Below are 17,740 nucleotides of genomic sequence, written 5' to 3'. Positions count from 1 at the left end.
AAAGAAATCAAATGCAGGCTTCACAATCTCTTGGGTTGATAGTTTTCATTTAAAACTTTTGCTAAGTTATGGGAGTGGCTTTAATTTAACTCACAGTATTGTCTTTCACTACTTACGATCTACAGGGCTTTTAGGAGTAATTTACTACTCTGCACTCTCTCTATGCTAATCCTAGCCTCACTATTAAACCCGCAGATAAAGGGTGTGCTAGAGTAGTCTGGCAGACTGACCTCTACCTTGCTGAGGCACAACGACAACTGTCAGACACCTCCCTTTACTTATCCTTTGAACAGGACCCCACTAAGGAGCACCAGGTCATTGTCTCCAACACCATCACCAGTATAAATAAATTTGGGGATCTCCCAGCTGCTGCCACCAACACTCATAGTTTCTTCAACCGGCACCACCGATTTCTACCTCCTACTCAAGAACAACAAAACTGCCTGTCCAGGTGGATCCAGGTTTCTGTTTGTTCTTGCCCCACTGAACTTACGAGGGGTGATTGATAAGCTTGTGGCTGAAGAGAGAAGGAGTCAATTTTAGAAGGCCGAGTGCATTTATTTTTCAACATAGTCCCCTCCTACATTTACATACTTAGTCCATCTGTCATGGAGCATAGAGATCTTGGACCTCCAGAAAGTGTCCACAACAGGGGTGATTGATAAGTTTTGTTGCCTAAGGTAGAAGCAGATGAGTTATACAGCTCTCGTTACACGTACATGCAGTTCAACTGTTTGAGTGATGATGCAGAAAGTTTGAAGTTAATAAATCATCTCCCTCTACCTTCGGCCACAAATGTATCGATCACCCCTGCTGTGGACACTTTCTGGAGGTTCAAGATCTGTATGCTCCACGGCCACTGGACTAAGTGTGTAAATGGAGGAGGGGACTATGTTGAAAAACAAATGTGCTAGGTTTTCTAAAATTGACTCCTTCTACTTTAGGCCACAAACTTATCAATCACCCCTCATAGATCTACATATCTCAACCCAGTTTTATTGCTCCAGTTCAGCCTTCCCACTTATATCTGTGATACTTCACAAACTTTTGATCTTTTCTGTAATTTCAAGTTCCCTGGCCCCACGCATCTTATTTTCACTGTGGGTGTCCAGTCCCTATAAACCTCCACTCACCCACCAGGAAGGCCTCAAAGCTCGCCATTTTTATCTGGACACCAGACCCAACCAGTTGTCCTTCACCCCCACTCTCCTCCATCTGGCAGAACTTGTCCTCACTCTTAATAATTACTCCTTCAGCTCCTCCCACTTCATTCAGACTAAAGGTGTAACCATGGGCACTCACATGGGTCCCAGCTATGCCTGCCATTTTGTCAGCTATGTGAACAGTCTTTGTTCCAAACCCATGCTCGTATCGCTCATCAACCTTTCCTCTGCTACATTGACAACCGCATGGTGCTGATTCCTGCACCCATGTGGACATCGTCAACTTCATCAACATTGTCTCCAGCTTCCATCCTGTACTGAAACTTAACTGTTCCATTTTCAATACCTCCCTCCCCCCACTCTTTAGGGACAGCTTTTCTACCGATGTCCATTATAAACCTTGTGGTCCTCACAGCTCCCTGGGCTATACCTCTTCTCAACCTGTTACTTGTAAAAATGCCAAGCCGTCTTCTCAATTCCTCCTTCTCCACCCCATCTGCTCTCAAGATGAGGCGTTTCATTCCAGAACAAAGGAGATATCCTCCTCCTTCAAAGAAACAGGCTTCCCATCTTCCACCATCAACTATGCCCTCAAACGTATCTCTAACACTCATGCATGTCAACCTTCACCCCATCCTCCTGCCACCCTATTAGAGATAGTGTTCCTCTTGTCCTCATCTACCACTCCACCAGCATCTGCTTCTAGCACACAATTCTCCATAAATTCTACCCTCTCCAACAGGATCCCACCACCAAGCACACCTTTCCTTCCCACGATCCCACTTTCAGCTTTCCGCAGGGATCGCTCCCTATGTGACTCCTTTGTCCATTCGTCCCTCCCCACTGATCTCCCTCCTGGCACTTAGTCTTGCAAGTGGAACAAGTGCTACACCTACCACTACACCTCCTCCCTCACTAGCATTCAGGTCTCCAAACAGTCCTTCCAGGTGAGATGACAATTCACCTGTGAGTCTTTTCGGGTTATCTACTATATCTGGTGTTCCCAGTGTGGTACCTGTATGTCACTGAGACCGGACTTAGTTTGGGAGACCACTTTGCTGAGCACCTAATCTCCATCTGCCAGAAAAATTGTGATCTCTCAGTGGCCACCCATTTTAATTCCCCTTCCCATTCCCGTTCTGACATGTCAGTCCATGGTCTCCTCTACTCTGGTTGGATTTCCTGAATTTCCAATAATGCCCCCCATTGGTCCTTCACCATTCCCCATTCTCATTTCCCTCTCTCAACTTATCTCCTTTCCTGCCTATCACCTCCCTCTGCTCCTCCCCATTTTCTTTCTTCCATGGCTTTCTGTCCTCATTTATTTACTAAACTGTTGTCTTCCATCTACATTGGAAGAATTGAAGATTAGTTGTGGCTGTTCATGGTACTGAAAGTAGTCATATTATGTAAAAACCATACAGTTATAAACTAGTTCCCATGTTCTCATGAACAAATTTTCACTAGGTTTGTTGAATCATAAAATACAGTCCCACATGCAATGTAGGTTTCAAGTGTCCATAACATCCTTCCCTTTGTATTCTCTACCTTGGCTAATGAAGGCGAATATTCAAAAATTTTCAGCATCCTATCTACCTGTGCTGCCAATCTGATGCATCTCTGAATCTGTATATCAATGTCCTTCTGTTCTTCAGTGCTTCCTAACCCTAACATTCATTATATCCTATCTTCATCAGACCTTCCAAAGTGCACCTCCTTGCATTTATCAGATTAACATCTATTTGCCATTGTTGCTAGAGTCATGTGTTAATGAGGTCTCTTTCTCACATTGACAAGTTAATAGTAATAGAGCTTTCTCAGGCATGTGAAACTCACCCCACATTTATAAAATATCTGCTTACTGGTATGGAGAAAGATGTCCTGATTTTATAAATACCCTCTGGTGAGGCATTGAATGGCCCACGTTCATAATTACACACTTGAGGCAAGGATTGTTCTCCTAATTATTGTCGACATGATTCAGGGTGTATGATATATCTTTCATTGAAATCTGTCAGGGATGTCTTGGATCCAGCCCATGGTATTTTCAAGGGCGAATTTCAGCTGTCAGAGTGTCTTGGTGTATATTGGCACCAATAACTTTGGTAGGCGAGGAGAGGAGGTCCTGAAGAGATAGTTTAGGGAGCTAGGTAGAAAGTTGAAAAAGAATGGACCTCCAAGGTAGTAATCTCTGGATTGCTGTCTGTGGAACACACCAGTGAGTGTAAGAATAGGATCATTTGGTAGGTGAATATGTGGCTGAGGAACTGGTGCAAGGGTGAGTTCCCTTGGTTCAGACAAATGGCCGATTAGAAATTTTATGGGAAAGTATGACTTGTACAAAAGGGATGGATTAGACCAGAACGAAAAGGGGTCCAATGTTTTTGTGAGCAAGGTTGGTAGAGTTGTTTGGTAGTGTTTAAACTAATTTGGCAGCGGGCTGGGTGTCAAAGTGATAGTGCTGAGGATGAGGTAGTAGTTTATGAAGGTAAGGTGCAAAGAGACTTCTAGCAAGCAGAGGCTGATGATAGGGCAGAATTGCAGTCAACAGGATGAGTTGCAATATAAAATGTCGACATATTCAACAAGTGTAAATACCATATGGAAAGTGTTATATCTGAATGTGCACTCTATGCAGTATGCAGAATAAGGTAGATAAATGTGTAGCACAGTGACAAATTGGTATGTATGATGTTGTAGGCATCACTGAATCATGGCTGAAATAAGATTATAAATGGGAGCTTAACTTCCAAGGATACATATTGGGTCGAAAGGACAGTTAGTCAGGTAAATAGGGTGGGTGACTCTGTTGGTTAAAAATTAAATCATATCATTAGAAAGAGATGATATAGGGTGGGAAGGTGTTGAATCATTGTGGGTAGAGTTAAAGAACTGAAAGGGTAAAAAGACCCTGATGGGAATTACTGTATATACAGACCCCTAAAGAGTAGTAAGGGTGTGGTCTAAAATTACAATGGGAGATAGAAAATGCATGCCAAGAGGACAATGTTACAACAGTCATGGAGGATTTCAATATGCAAGTAGATTGGGAAAATCAGGTTGGTGCAGGATCCGAAGAGGGGGAATTTCTAGAATGCCTCTGAGATGGCTTTTTGGAGTAGTTCATGGTTGAGACCACAAGGGGATCAGCTATTCTGGATTGCATGCTGTGCAATCAACCGGTATTGAGTTTAAGGGGAAAAGATCCATTGGGGCAAGTGATCATAATATCAACCAATTCACCCTGAAATTTAAGAGAAGCTAAAGTCAGATGGATCAATATTACAGTGGAGTAAAGGGAATTTACGATGCATGGAAGAGAAGTTGGCCAAAATTGATTGGGGGGAAAAACACTGGCAGGCATGACGGCAGAGCAGCAGTGGTTGAGATTACCGAAAGAGTTTGGAAGGCACAGGTAAGGCCAGTGATGTTGAGGGGATGGAACTGGACTCTCTCCCGGTGGTGTCTGAAAAGAGGATGCTGCCTAAGTTGCGTGCCATTTTGGACAATGTCTCCCATCCACTACATAATGTACTGGCTGGGCACAGGAGTACATTCAGCCAGAGACTCATTCCACGGAGATGCAACACAGAGCATCACAGGAAGTCATTCCTGTCTGTGGCCATCAAACTTTTCAACTCCTCCCTTGCAGTGTCAGACACCCTGAGCTAATAGGCTGGTCCTGGACTTATTTCATAATTTACTGGCATAATTTACATATTACTATTTAACTATTTATGGTTTTATAACTATTTATTATTTATGGTACAACTGTAACGAAAACCAATTTCCCCCAGGATCAATAAAGTATGGCCATGACTATGAATATATGAGGGGTAATTGATAAGTTCATGGCCTAAGGTAGAAGGAGTCAATTTTAGAGAACCTAGAACATTTATTTTTTAACATAGTCCCCTCCTACATTTACACACTTAGTCCAGCGGACGTGGAGCATACAGATCCCTTGTTTGTAGAAGTCAGCATCTTGGATCTCCTGAAAGTGGTCCACAGCATGGGTGATTGATAAGTTCATGCCCTCAGTTTGAAGGAGATGAGTTATTAACTTCAAACTTTCTGCATAATCACTCAAAGAGTTGAACTGCACATGCATGTAATGAGAGCTGGACAACTCACCTCCGTCTCTCTTAGGCCACAAACTTATCAATCACCCCTGTTGTGGACCACTTTCTGGAGGTCCAAGATACCGACTTCTACAAAGACGGGATCCGTACTGAAGAGTGGAACAAAATTTGCAAAAATGTCAAAACAATGTCAAGAGACCTGAGGGTCCACCTTATTCAGTTTAAGATTCGACACCATTTTTGTTGGACTCCAGCAAGTTTACATAGATTAGGATTGAAAAATACCCCTGATTGCTGGTGCTGTGAGGCAGATAAAGGACACTTAGTACATGCACTCTGGTCCTGTCCCAGAATTCAAGAATTTTGGATTATGTTACATAAGTATATTGGTGAAGTTTCAGGTATTCAACTCCCTTTCTGCCCCAGGCTTTTTGTCTTGGGAGACACACTTGGGTTACTTGGGGATAAACACTCTGAAAATTGGATCCAGACAAGTATAATGGGAGGAAGACAAAGAGATCGGAGGAACTTGAGAGGACCATCATTTTAGGAGTCGGCCACAGAAATATCCAAAGTGGCAGCTTTTGAACGCATGTCTTAGAAACAGTTGGATAGATTGGACGTCTATACACAAAAATGGGGCAAGTATTCCCGTTTCCTGGGGTGGAAATAGTGGTGAATGAATGCCGAAGCATATTGCTGAATCGCAGTCTTTTATGTTATTAGAGATCTAAATAGACACACATGGTTATGATATTGATATTTATTTCTGCCATGTTTGTTTTTTATTTTATGTATAATTTTATGTTTTGTAAGCTATGATTTACATAATTTCAACACTGACTCAAGGGTTCGGGGGAAAATGTCTAAAAGAATTCAATAAAATTTAAATCATAAAAAAAAAGGGATTCGTATGCTCCACGACCGCTGGACTGTGTGTAAATTTAAGAGGGGACTATGTTGAAAAATAAATGTGCTAGGTTTTCTAAATTTGACTCCTTCTACCTTAGGCTATGAACTTAGCCATCACCTCTGGTATATGGTACATACCAAAGAGGAAGAAGTACTTAAAAAGGCAAGAGAACACAACAATGGCTCATAAGAGAGTCAAAGCCAACATAAAAGCCAAAGAGATGGCATCTAATAGAATAAAAATTAATGGGAATTTAGGTTATTGGGAAGTTTTTAAAAACCAACAGAAGGCAACTAAAAAGTCACTAAGAAGGAAAAGATAGAATACAAAGTAAGCCAGCCAGTAATATTGAAGAGGATACCAAAAGTTTCTTCAGATATATAATGTGTAAAATAGAGACAAGAATAGATATTGGACCATTGAAAAATTATGTTCAAGAGGTAGTAATGAAGGACAAGATAATGCTGGACAAACTAGGTATTGTGCATCAGTCTTCATTGTGGAAGACATCAGCAGTTTGGTGGAAGTTCCAGAGTGTCAGGGCAGAAGTGTTAAAGTTGCCATTACTAGAGAGAAGGTTCTTTGGAAACTGAAAGGGCTGAAAGTATAGAAGCAATCTGGATCAGATGGATCTAAAAGAGGTAGCTGAATATGCACGTGTCAGCTAATTATTATTTAATTGTGATAGTATTTAACTCCATACCTGTCGTCGTAGAGCTTGTCGAGACTTGGACACGGTCAGAGCAATGCTTTGCCTGAGAAATTGGACAGTCTGGTCAACTGACTCTGATTACCAGTGGTATTCATTTTATTCTTAGTTGTTCTTTTCAGCCGCAGTGTAGGCTTCATTCACCATTTGAGAGTTTTACCTAACGGTCCTGTTTGGCCTGGTGTTTATTGTTTTCTTTCCCCCTTTAGCACTGTTTACATTAAAATCTGTGAAGTATCGACCCTCCTCAGTGTCTCTCACTTCGCAGTTGGGTCATATCCACGAACCTGGTGACAGATGCTCCTCCATGGACAGGGCACTGAATGGTGAGGGATGGATAGGGGGCGAGGAAAGACAGTGATCAGACGGTGCATAAAATGTTTGAAACATTCTTTCCCTGCGCCAGTCAGTCACCCAGTCATCAACTCGAATAGCCAGATTAATCAGGTCATCCAGACAATCCTGCTGGTCCCAGACAGCAATCTCATGCCAGACCCTGCGTTCAGTCCATGCTGGAAAGCCACGATGAGAGATCTCTCATTCAACCCGTCATTACTGCAAAGGTACATAATTTAACTGCATAGGTTCTCACCGTTCCTCTGCCTTGGCGTAGGAACAAGAGTCAGTGGGCAGCCTCCTGACCACGTACTGGAAGATCAAAAGCCCTCCTTAACTCCACCATGAAATGTCACAATGACTGGGCTGTGAGGTATTCTTGCTCCTGTAAAGCATTGAATAGGCTGTGTGGAGGCTGATCGATAAGATTGACCATGTACGCTAGTTTTCGCGTATCATCACCAAAACGACCAAGCTGGGCTTGGAATGTCAGATCACATTGGATAATAAAATTCCTGCACTATCGGCATCACCAGAATATCTGCCTGATGCTGGAATTCTTGGTTCCTATATGGACATGGGAGTCAGCTCTGCTCTGGGCACGGGATCGGGAGCATTAGTAGCAAAGATTGTTGGGGCAGCAGAAAAGGAGGACCTGCAAGATGTTAGGAGTGGGACTGAGGCAGCCAGAAACTGGTGAATTGCGCTGGTGTGTACGTTAATGGCTGTCAGCTTATGCTGGCAATTCAAGTAAGTTCAAGGACGGTGGCCCTGAGTGCGGAAATCGTAGACACCTGAGTCCGATTGTCTGTGGTGATCTGTTCAACCATTGCAGCCAGGGATGATACCAGTTCCTCCACATGAGTCTGGGCTTGTCAGTATGAGATTATCTGCTTCATTGCCTCCGTAATTTCACTCAGAACAGATTCCATTGCCTGTAGCTTGTCTCCTACCTGAGCAATGAATCCCACGGCCAAGGTCAGCTGCTCTCTCTCTCTCTCTTTATGTGTTTGAGACTTGCTGTCATCCGGTTCTGATATGGCCCAAGCGCGGAGTGAAAGAGACTGAAGTGGGTCAATAGATCACAGACTTTAATACAAACAGTGTTACAGGGAAAAGAAAACAATAAAGGCTTGGCCAAATAGGGCTGTTAACAAAACTCTCAAATGGAAAAGGAAGCCTACACTGCGGCTGAAAAGAGCAACTAAATATAAGATGAATACCACTGGTTTTCGGAGCCAGTTGACTCGACAGTCCAATTTCTCAGGCAAGGCCGAATGCAAACAGGCAGCGAAGCGTTGCTATACTGTGTCCAGGTGTTGATAAGCACTACGATGAAAAGAATGGTGTTAAATACTATTACAATGAAATAATAATTAGCTGACGTGCATATTCACAAGTGCAACAGCCGTATCTACTGCGCTGCCAAATCCGTGGTGTGACACTTTAACCTCAGGCTTCATTCAGGGCCAGTAGACTGATTTCGGACCAATACAAAAGTGTTTATCAAACCCCAAATCACCTGAATCATCATGAAGTGACTTCAACACAATTCTCCGAAGCTTCTCAGGCAAAACCAACTGGGAACACCAAGGCCTGTCTGGAGGAGACGTGACCCTGTATAAAACCTGGTTTGTTCCATTCTCTCAACAGTAAGGATATGGTAGGATGTTGCGTTTTTTGAACTTGGGCCATATCCCCTTCTACAGCAGCTGACCAAACGGTTCCTGTACGAGGGTCATCTCACGGAGCTGTTGGCACTTCCTCAGGACACACAAGCTTATTTAGAACAGTAAGGTTGCAGTAAACTTGTGGAATGGCACAACCAGAAGCTCCCAAATGATCCACAGCTTTTTACTGCCATTGCCTTGCCTCTGATTTCCCTATGGCTGAAAACTGGCATTTTATTTAATTCCAAAGGATAATACTCTCCATCCATTCTGCGCACCGCCCCCTCCAATCAAACATAGGGACAACATGTCTGCATCAATGTTCCGGCTACCCGGCTGGTATTTCAGGTTGAAAACAAAGGCAGACAACGTCTCAAACCAGTGATGGCCTGTGGCGTCCAGTTTCACTGATACCAGGATATACAGTGGCATGCAAAAGTACTGACCATGGAAGGTGCCCAAGCCTTTCAATTGGGCCCTTTCCTTTTCTGTTATTTTGAAACTGTAAAAGATGGAAATGCTGAAACCAACTCGGAGTTTTCACCACCCACTGAGGGACCCATTGGACGTTTCACATCAGGCTCCTTTGCCCTCATTCCGCAGAACCGATAGCAAATTGGCTTTCAAGTCTCCGCCCTCAGCTGTGAGAAATGTGTCTTCAAATTCCTCACGCTTGCCTACAGTCCCCCCTTCTCCAGGTGACCCTGCCTCTCCAGGTGCCCCAAACATACCAGACAGATCTACTCACGTCACGTCCTTGCTAATATAGATGAACACAACATCCTTACCGGCCAATTGATCGCTGACAATTTCCCGACAGCAAGAAGTAACACTTCTTGTCCGTTGATTGTACACTGCATGCAATTTTAATTAAGGTGTATTTGTGAATGCTGATGTAATCAAACAGTTATTAAAGAAGAAAGAAAAAAAGAAATAAATAAAAGGGTCATTTGCAATTAAAAAAGTCAGATGTGTATAATTTTGGAGCACAGATCTTCCAAAAGCAGGAATGTGTCAGTTTACTCAGGGCGCCAACTGATCACCAGTAGAACTTTCCATCTTGAATTCTTAACCAGGCACTATCCAACCAAAGTGGTGCAGCTGGGCTTCACAGAGCCAGAAAACTAGATTCACTTCCAACCTCAGACCCTGTTTATGTGGAGTTGGCACATCCTCCATGTGCCCATGTGGATTTCCTCTGGGTGCCCCAGGTTGCTTCAACACCGATGATTGTGTAGTTTGTCGTTAACCGGCATCTTAGGCTACTTTTTGACAGGGGCGAGTGTAGCTGAGGGGGAGGTGTTGAAGCATCCCCTGGTATTTAAGTGAGTGGTAGAACTACAGGAAGTTGATGGGAATATGACTGTATTTATTATATAAGATTACTGTAAGATTAGTGGAACTGTTTTGTTGATGTTTGGTGTGCACTGAATAGGGCAAAGAAGCTGCTTCTGTTCTGCATTTCATTATGACACTAGTCAGCATCACCCTCCTGAACCATCATCCCCACCATTCCAGGACTGAGAAGTTCCTGAAGTACTCCACAGTCAGCTCATCCAAACCCAGAGGCTTGTCTCTCGATAGCTTGTGGAGGGCACCATACATTGTGTATTTCTGTATTTTTCCCATTATGGGCAGAAGAGTTTCTGATATGTTCGGGAATGATCTTCCAAGTAAATTAATGTTACTGAAACGAATGCAAATGTGAAACAAAAATTTGAAACTAAGTAGTTTTTGATCATGAACATTACAATACTGTATGTCACTCGTCAACATCCACGAGAAAGAGTTTTCTCAAATTTGAAACAACCTCCAGTACCTCTAGTTGTTTATTTTTATATTTATCAACCATTTTAAATGAGTGAGAGAGACAAGTCCAACAGGCTCCTCTCTAAAGTAACACACAAAATGCTGGAGGAACTTAGCAGGTCCAGCAGCAACTACGGGAAAGAATAAACAGTCAACATTTTGGGCTGAGACCCCTCTTCAGGACTGAGGGGAAGGGGTGAGATGCCTGAATTAAAAGTGGGGGAGGAGAAAGAGGCTACCTGGAAGGTGATTGGTGAAGCCAGATGGGTGGGACAGGCAGAAGAAAGAATCTGATAGGAGGGCAGAATGGACAATAGTAGAAAGGGAAGGGGAGGGGACCCAGGGCAGGTGACAAGAAGTAAATGGGTAATGGAGGAGAGGCGGACTATTTTCAATTCTCCGGGAGGAGAAATCGATATTCATGCCATCAGGTTGAAGGGTACCCAGACAGAATATAAGTTGTAGCCCCTCCACCCTGGATCGACTGGTAGGAACAGGGATGGGAATCGTAATTAAAATGTTTGGCCACCGGGAAGTCCCGCTTGTGGCAGATGGTGCAGAGGTTCTCGACGAAGCAGTCCCTCAATTATTGATGGGTCTCACCAATGTAGAGGATGCACCAGACACAATAGATAACCCCAGCAGATTTGCAGGTGAAGTATACTTAATTTATACTTCATACTTTATTATTGCCAAACATTTGATACCAGAGTGTACAATCATCACAGCAATATCTGATTAAGTGCTTTGCACTCCTTGGAGTACAAATCGGTAGTAAATATTAAAAATGCAAATTATAAATCATAAATAGAAAATAGAAAACGCAAAGTAAGGTAGTGCAAAAAAAAACCGACAGGCAGGTCCAGATATTTGGAGGGTACGGCCCAGATCTGGGTCAGGATCCGTTCAGCTGTCTTATCACAGTTGGAAAGAAGCCGTTCCCAAATCTGGTTGTACGAGTCTTCAAGCTCCTGAGTCTTCTCCCGGAGGGAAGTGGGATGAACAGTGTGTATGCTGGGTGGGTCGTGTCCTTGATTATCCTGTCAGCACTGCTCCGACAGCGTGCGGTGTAAAGTGAGTCCAAGGATTGGTTTGTGTGATGTGCTGGGGTACGTTCATGATCTTCTGCAGCTTCTTCCGGTCTTGGACAGGACAACTTCCATACCAGGTTGACTTCCATACCAAGTATTGACTCACCTGAAGGATTGTTTGGGGCCCTGAATGCAGGTGAGGGAGGAGGTGTGTGGGCAGGTGTAGCACTTGGGCCACTTGTATAGATAAATGCCTGGAGGGAGATTAGTGGAGATGGACGAATGGTCAAGGGAATCACGGAGGGAGTGACCCCTGCGGAAAGGGGAGGGAGGTGTCGAAGGTAAAGATATGTTTAGTGGTGGCGTTCCTTGGAGATGACGGATGTTGCAGAGGATAGTGTTCGATGTGGAGGCTGATGGGGTAGCAGGTAAGGACAAGAGGAACTCTATCACTATTACAATAGTGGGAAGTGGTGAGTGCACATGTATGGGAAATGGAGGAGATGTGATTAAGGGAACCATCAATAGTAGAAGGAGGGAAACCCCGTACTTTGAAGAAAGAGGACATCTCAGATGTCCTGGAATGGAAAATTGCATCCTACAAACAGATATTTTGGAGGTGAGGAAATTGAGAGGGGAACAGCACTTTTACAGGAGATATGCTGGGAAGAGGTATAGTTGGGATAACTATGGCAATCAGTAGAAATATAAAAGGTGTCGGTTGATAGTTTATCTACAGAGAGACGAACTCTGGAGAGAGAGGGAGGTGTCAGAGATGGCTGCAGTTGATTTAGGGCAGGATGGAAGTTAGAGTTAGAACTAATGAATTTGACAAGCTCAGCATGAGGGCATGAAGAAGAGCCAATGCAGTCCTCACTAGAGTATCTCCACCCTTGCAGAGTTTGTTTGATCAGCTTCTGAACCAACCTGCACAACTTTAATCACACAATGATCCCATTTTAGTTCCATTCACTAAATGGAACTTATTAGCATTAGACAGGAAATTGTTAAGGTTGATTGAAACAGGAAACAGCCTCTCCCAATCAACCTTTACATATTCCTGTCCAATTCCACCAAAACTGGTGGACAGGACAGTGAAGGAAATGTCTGCCGTGCTTCCCTTCATCAGTCATAGGAGTCAGTTCTTTCAACCCAACTCATCCATGCACACTGTGCAGCCCCAGAGTGAAGTCCCATCTGTGCACATAGCCCTCTAAACCCTTCCTATTCATGTAATTAAATCAAGATGGATTTTAAATGTTGCTAATAAACTATTATTTTCGTTTGCTTATACCAAAAATGCACACCCTATGCATGAAGAAGCTGTCCTGATGTCCTTTGTAGATCTCTCACCCGATCTTAAATTTATGTTCTCTTTCGAACACCTCCCAACAGGAAACAGAAGGTTCACTCTGTCCAGACCCCACATGCTCTTCTGCCCCTATAAGATCCCCCTCAATCTTCTACATTGCAGGAACTAACGTAGTAAACAATGCAGCTTCTCCCTATAACCCAGGCCCCACCTCCAATCCCGCTAACAGCCGAGTAAATCTTTTCTGTACTCTTTCTAGACTGATAATATCTTTCAGTTAACAGTGCGATCAAAACCATACACAATACTTTGTGCAACTTCACTGGCATCTTATATAAACACAACATCATTCCCATCTCCTGTACTCAGTGCAGGTTCTGTTGATGGCCAGTATACCAAACACCCTCATCACCATTCTATCTAGCTATGACACACTTCCAGTGAACTATGGACATGAAATCTTCACTCCTTCTGTACCATAACATTCCCCACGGTTCTACCATTCAGTGTTATAGGCTTAATCCTGAATTGATTCCCGCATGCAATACCTTACACTTATCAGAAGTGAAAGCCATTTGCTAGTCCTCAGGCCACAAACCTAACCGAACAATATCTTCCGATAATTTCAAAGCCTTCCACACTGTCTACATCACCATCTACTTTAGTAGCATTTGTAAACTTGCTAACTATACCTTGTAAATTTACAGGCAAATTTTTTGTATAAATTACACACAAAGGTGCTAACACTGACCATTATGGGATACCAGTAGACAGCTGTCCATCGCCAGAAACAACCTTCACGACCACATTGTGCTTCCTAAGAGAGAGCCAATTATGAATCCATTCTGCTAATTCTACTTGATCCCGGTAATCTAACCTTCCAGATGAGCCACCAATGATCCCTTGTTAAAGGCATGGAGGAGGAGCTTAGGGGAATGATGGTGCCTAACAGTGACTCCTTTGCTGGCATCTTCGGAAACAGCTCTATTTCTGTCTATAATATCTCTATTTTTTCCTTTCAGGGTTCTTCTGAAGACCTGGAGTGACACACAGACTTCAGCTCTTTGCGGAAATGGGACCCGTTCTCGGGGTCTCACGACTGGCCCCTTTTTAATATGCCATGGACGCGGCCTAGAAGATTAGTGCACCTTCAGGGTTCCGGGATTTTGTGGCTCTGGAGGCGGGCAGACTCGAGGTCAGTGCCATGCAGGAAAGTGGTGTGTCGTGGGAGATGGAAGATTGAAAGCAGCAAGCTGGCTGCTGGCTGTGTGCCCAGAGACCCAAGTTCTTTGGGCACAGAGCTCAGAAAAAGCGACACAACAGACTTTTAGCATTGTAAATCAGCAAGTTGTTTGTTATGTCTCCCCTGTCGCTGTGAAATAGGGACACCCCTTTTTCACTTATGAGGGAGAGAGAGAGCCAGTGGTATGTTGAATTATCAGGTGAATGAGTAGTGTTTGGGGTACTGCAGGTCTATGCCTTTATTGATGCCTTGCTGAATGCTTGAGTATTCGGTTGGGGGGCAAAGATGCTTTTTGCTTGTGGGGGAGGAGTAGGGTCATTGCTTTGCTGCTGCTAATGCGTGGGTGGGAGGAGCTGGGGGGGACTTTGGGGTTTTAACAATTAACTGTCATTCATTCTTTGGTGCACTGCTCTGTTTTTGTATATGTTTGAGAAGAAAAAGAATTTCAGGATGTATACTGTATACATTCTCTGACATTAAATGTATCTTTGAAAATCCATACCAACAACATCCGTCTCCTGCTCGCATTTATCCTCTTGGTTATTTCTCTATAGCTACGTTAATATTAATAGAATTATGGTCATGCTGCTCACAGGGATATACTTTTTTCCTTGGGGTACTATACATACGGAAGACCCTGTACTGTCTCTCTTTTCACCTTAACTCTCCTGAAGACCATCCAATTCTCTGCAGTTCTGGTGGGACTTCACTTGGATGATTGTGCACAGGTCTGCTTTGCAAGTGATAAGAGATGTAACTATTCCAGAAAGGCTGAAGATTCATGGGGATGTTATTGAGGCTGGAGGGCAGGAGTTAAAAGGAGAATCTCGAAAGACAATGGTTCTCCTCCCAGGGCATAGGAGGGATTACTGGATGATTCTATAGAAGCATATTGAAATCATAAGAGGACTAGATAAGGCAAATGGTCAGTCTTTTCCCATTGCAGGGGAGTCCAAAACAAGATAATATATTTTTATAGTGATAGGTGAATGATTTAAAGAGAAATTATGGAGAGGAGGAGAAGATGGCGGCACGACGCAGCGTGCAGCGGCCACTCTGGTGATGAATATCTGTTATCTCTCAAGTAGGGTGCCATGCACAATTCTGATTTGATGGAGACAGACGTGAGAGGGCGGAGGAACATCTAGTGAAACTTCTGAAATGCCTGTTTCGCTGCTGCTGCTGCTGTGTGATCCTGAATCTCGGTAGGGGAAGGCCCCCAAGTCCTCGGCTTTGCTTGTGCTCGGCGGCTGGGGCGCGGTCGAAGTGCTCAGCAGAGATGGTGCTCGGTGCTCTGTGTCGGAGGGCTGGTTGGAGACTCAGAGTTTTCGGACGGACTCAGAGTCGGCTGTGGTCGGGTGCTTCCAGGGTGCTGCATCAGCAAGTTTGTGGCACCGGAGGTTCATGACAGGGAGACTTTCTCCTTTCTACTGTCTGAGTGAGATGATGGGCTATTGGGACTTTGAGACTTTTTTGTACATTGCCCATGGTCTGCTCTTTATCAAATTATGGTATTGCTTTGCATTGCTGTAACTATATGTTATAATAATGTGGTTTTTGTCAGTTTTAGTCTTGGTCTGTCCTGTGTTTCTGTGATATCATACTGGAGGAACATTGTATCATTTCTTCATGCATGCATTTCTAAATGACAATAAACGACGACTGAGTGTCCTCATAATCTAATTTAATCTAATCTGTACTTACTATCAAACACAGAAGTTGGGACATAGGGCATGTTTCCCTCCTGCCTATCCATGACTCCATAGGACTATTGTAGCAGTGTTGATGGTCAAAGGAAGAGAGGTCAAAATGGGAGTAGGAGAGAGAAGTTATCCTTAGTGAATTACCTCTGACTGGGTGTAGCTGCAGGTATAACAGATTTGCAGGTGCCTGTAATGGCATCAGAGGAGAGGGATGAGAGGACAAAGGAATCATGGACAGTGTGATGCATACAGATGGGGAGAGAAGCAAGAGGAATATGTGCAGCTGGGGGGAGTCCCTGGAAGATGCCAGAATTTGTTGGGAATGTATTGATGGGAATGCCTGGTTGGTGATAGGTGAGGACAAGGGGAAAGCTATCACTGTTATGTTAGGGTTGTTGCGGTGGGGGAAGATTGGGTGAGGGAAGACTTGTGGGAAATTGGAGAGATACCAATGAAGACTGCATTGAAAAGACTTGAGGATAAATCGCATTTTCCGAATATTCTGGAATGGAAACCTACATCATCAAAATAGATGCATTGGAAACAAAAGAACTGAGTGGAAGGTGTTGGCCACAAAAAACCGCAGTCTATTCAAGGACAGGGGAAGCAGACAAGCCAATTGTCTTTGTTTCCCCTTCGTTGGACTCTAAACTGATTCTTGCTCTTGGATAATCTAATCAGCAACTGAATGCGATTACAGGAAGCTTCAGGTAATGATCTGGTAACCTGCGACCATTCTCAAACAAGCAGACATTTGTTATGGAAAGGGTATGGACTCTGAACTGATTCTTGACTCTGGGACAATCTAATCAGAGCAATAAACCTGAGACCATTCTCAGAGGAGTAGCTGCTTGTTTTGTAAAATACCAGACCTGTAATCTGTAATCTCATTGGAGTCTGTCTGTGTCACCTCATTGAACTGGTTTAGACCAGTCAGAATGTAAAGGCACAAATACAAAAGGCTGGGGTGGGCAGAACGATGAAACAATGTTGGTTGTAGCCCTGCACAATGACCAGTAAGAAGGTGACCCTGGTAGGTTGGGTGACCTTGAGCCAATAGGATGGAGATCCAATGGTTCAGTTGAACAGTATAAGAGCCAGGAGCTCCAAATACGCAGGGGCGATAAATCTCCAGCAGTCAGAGACCAAGCATCATGGAGACTGGGACCACGAGGAATGCCTGGCCAGCGTAGACTCCTTTCCCATGTAATACCTTTCCTCTTCATTGACTGTTCATGGAGAGTCAGGGATTTCTAGTGGGGTGCACACAGGTGGAGAAGATGGTGAACCCATGTGCTTTTAGTTGAAACGATATATGTTTCTTGTCGGTAAATACAGATTCTCTGTACCTCACTGATCATTATTACAAGGGGTGATTCTTGTAACAAATGTGAATAGTATTCTTGCAAGTGGCAGATTGAGAAGAGATGTAATAAATATAATTGTGGCAGACAGTGGGAGTTAGAAGATATCAGTTACAGTCTGTGTCCATTAAAAAAAGGTGTCCAACCCAAGACTTTGACACAGGCTCTCTCTGTCACTAATGAGGGAGATAGAGATATTGTTCCCCCCACAGCGAGGAGGGAGACCAACAACTCACTGTTTCAATGTTACAATCTGCAGCATCGCACATTTTGATAGAAGCATACACTGCTGTCTTGATGTCCTGATCTCCCACCTTACTCAGTCGGTGACACCGGCGAGGAATCAGATCATCCAAAGGGCTGCACCCTGAAGGTGCATACCCTCCAGACCATTCCTGGAGAAAG

At 43.8% G+C, this 17,740-nt stretch overlaps 1 protein-coding gene across 1 annotated transcript in view; it reads right to left on the bottom strand.

Annotated features, from left to right (window-relative positions):
* Positions 1 to 17,740, bottom strand: part of LOC140202063 (uncharacterized) — a 381,219-nt gene that overhangs the window by 195,286 nt on the left and 168,193 nt on the right. Inside the window, 2 exon segments of the mRNA XM_072266920.1 lie at positions 6,862 to 6,913; positions 8,157 to 8,267. Of these exon segments, the coding sequence (XP_072123021.1) occupies positions 6,862 to 6,913; positions 8,157 to 8,267 (163 nt within the window).

Source organism: Mobula birostris, chromosome 8 (assembly GCF_030028105.1).
Source record: "Mobula birostris isolate sMobBir1 chromosome 8, sMobBir1.hap1, whole genome shotgun sequence".
NCBI classification, from domain to species: Eukaryota; Metazoa; Chordata; class Chondrichthyes; order Myliobatiformes; family Myliobatidae; genus Mobula; species Mobula birostris.
The sequence above is the reverse complement of the archived record's forward strand: the minus strand, read 5'-3'. Positions and strand labels throughout refer to the sequence as shown.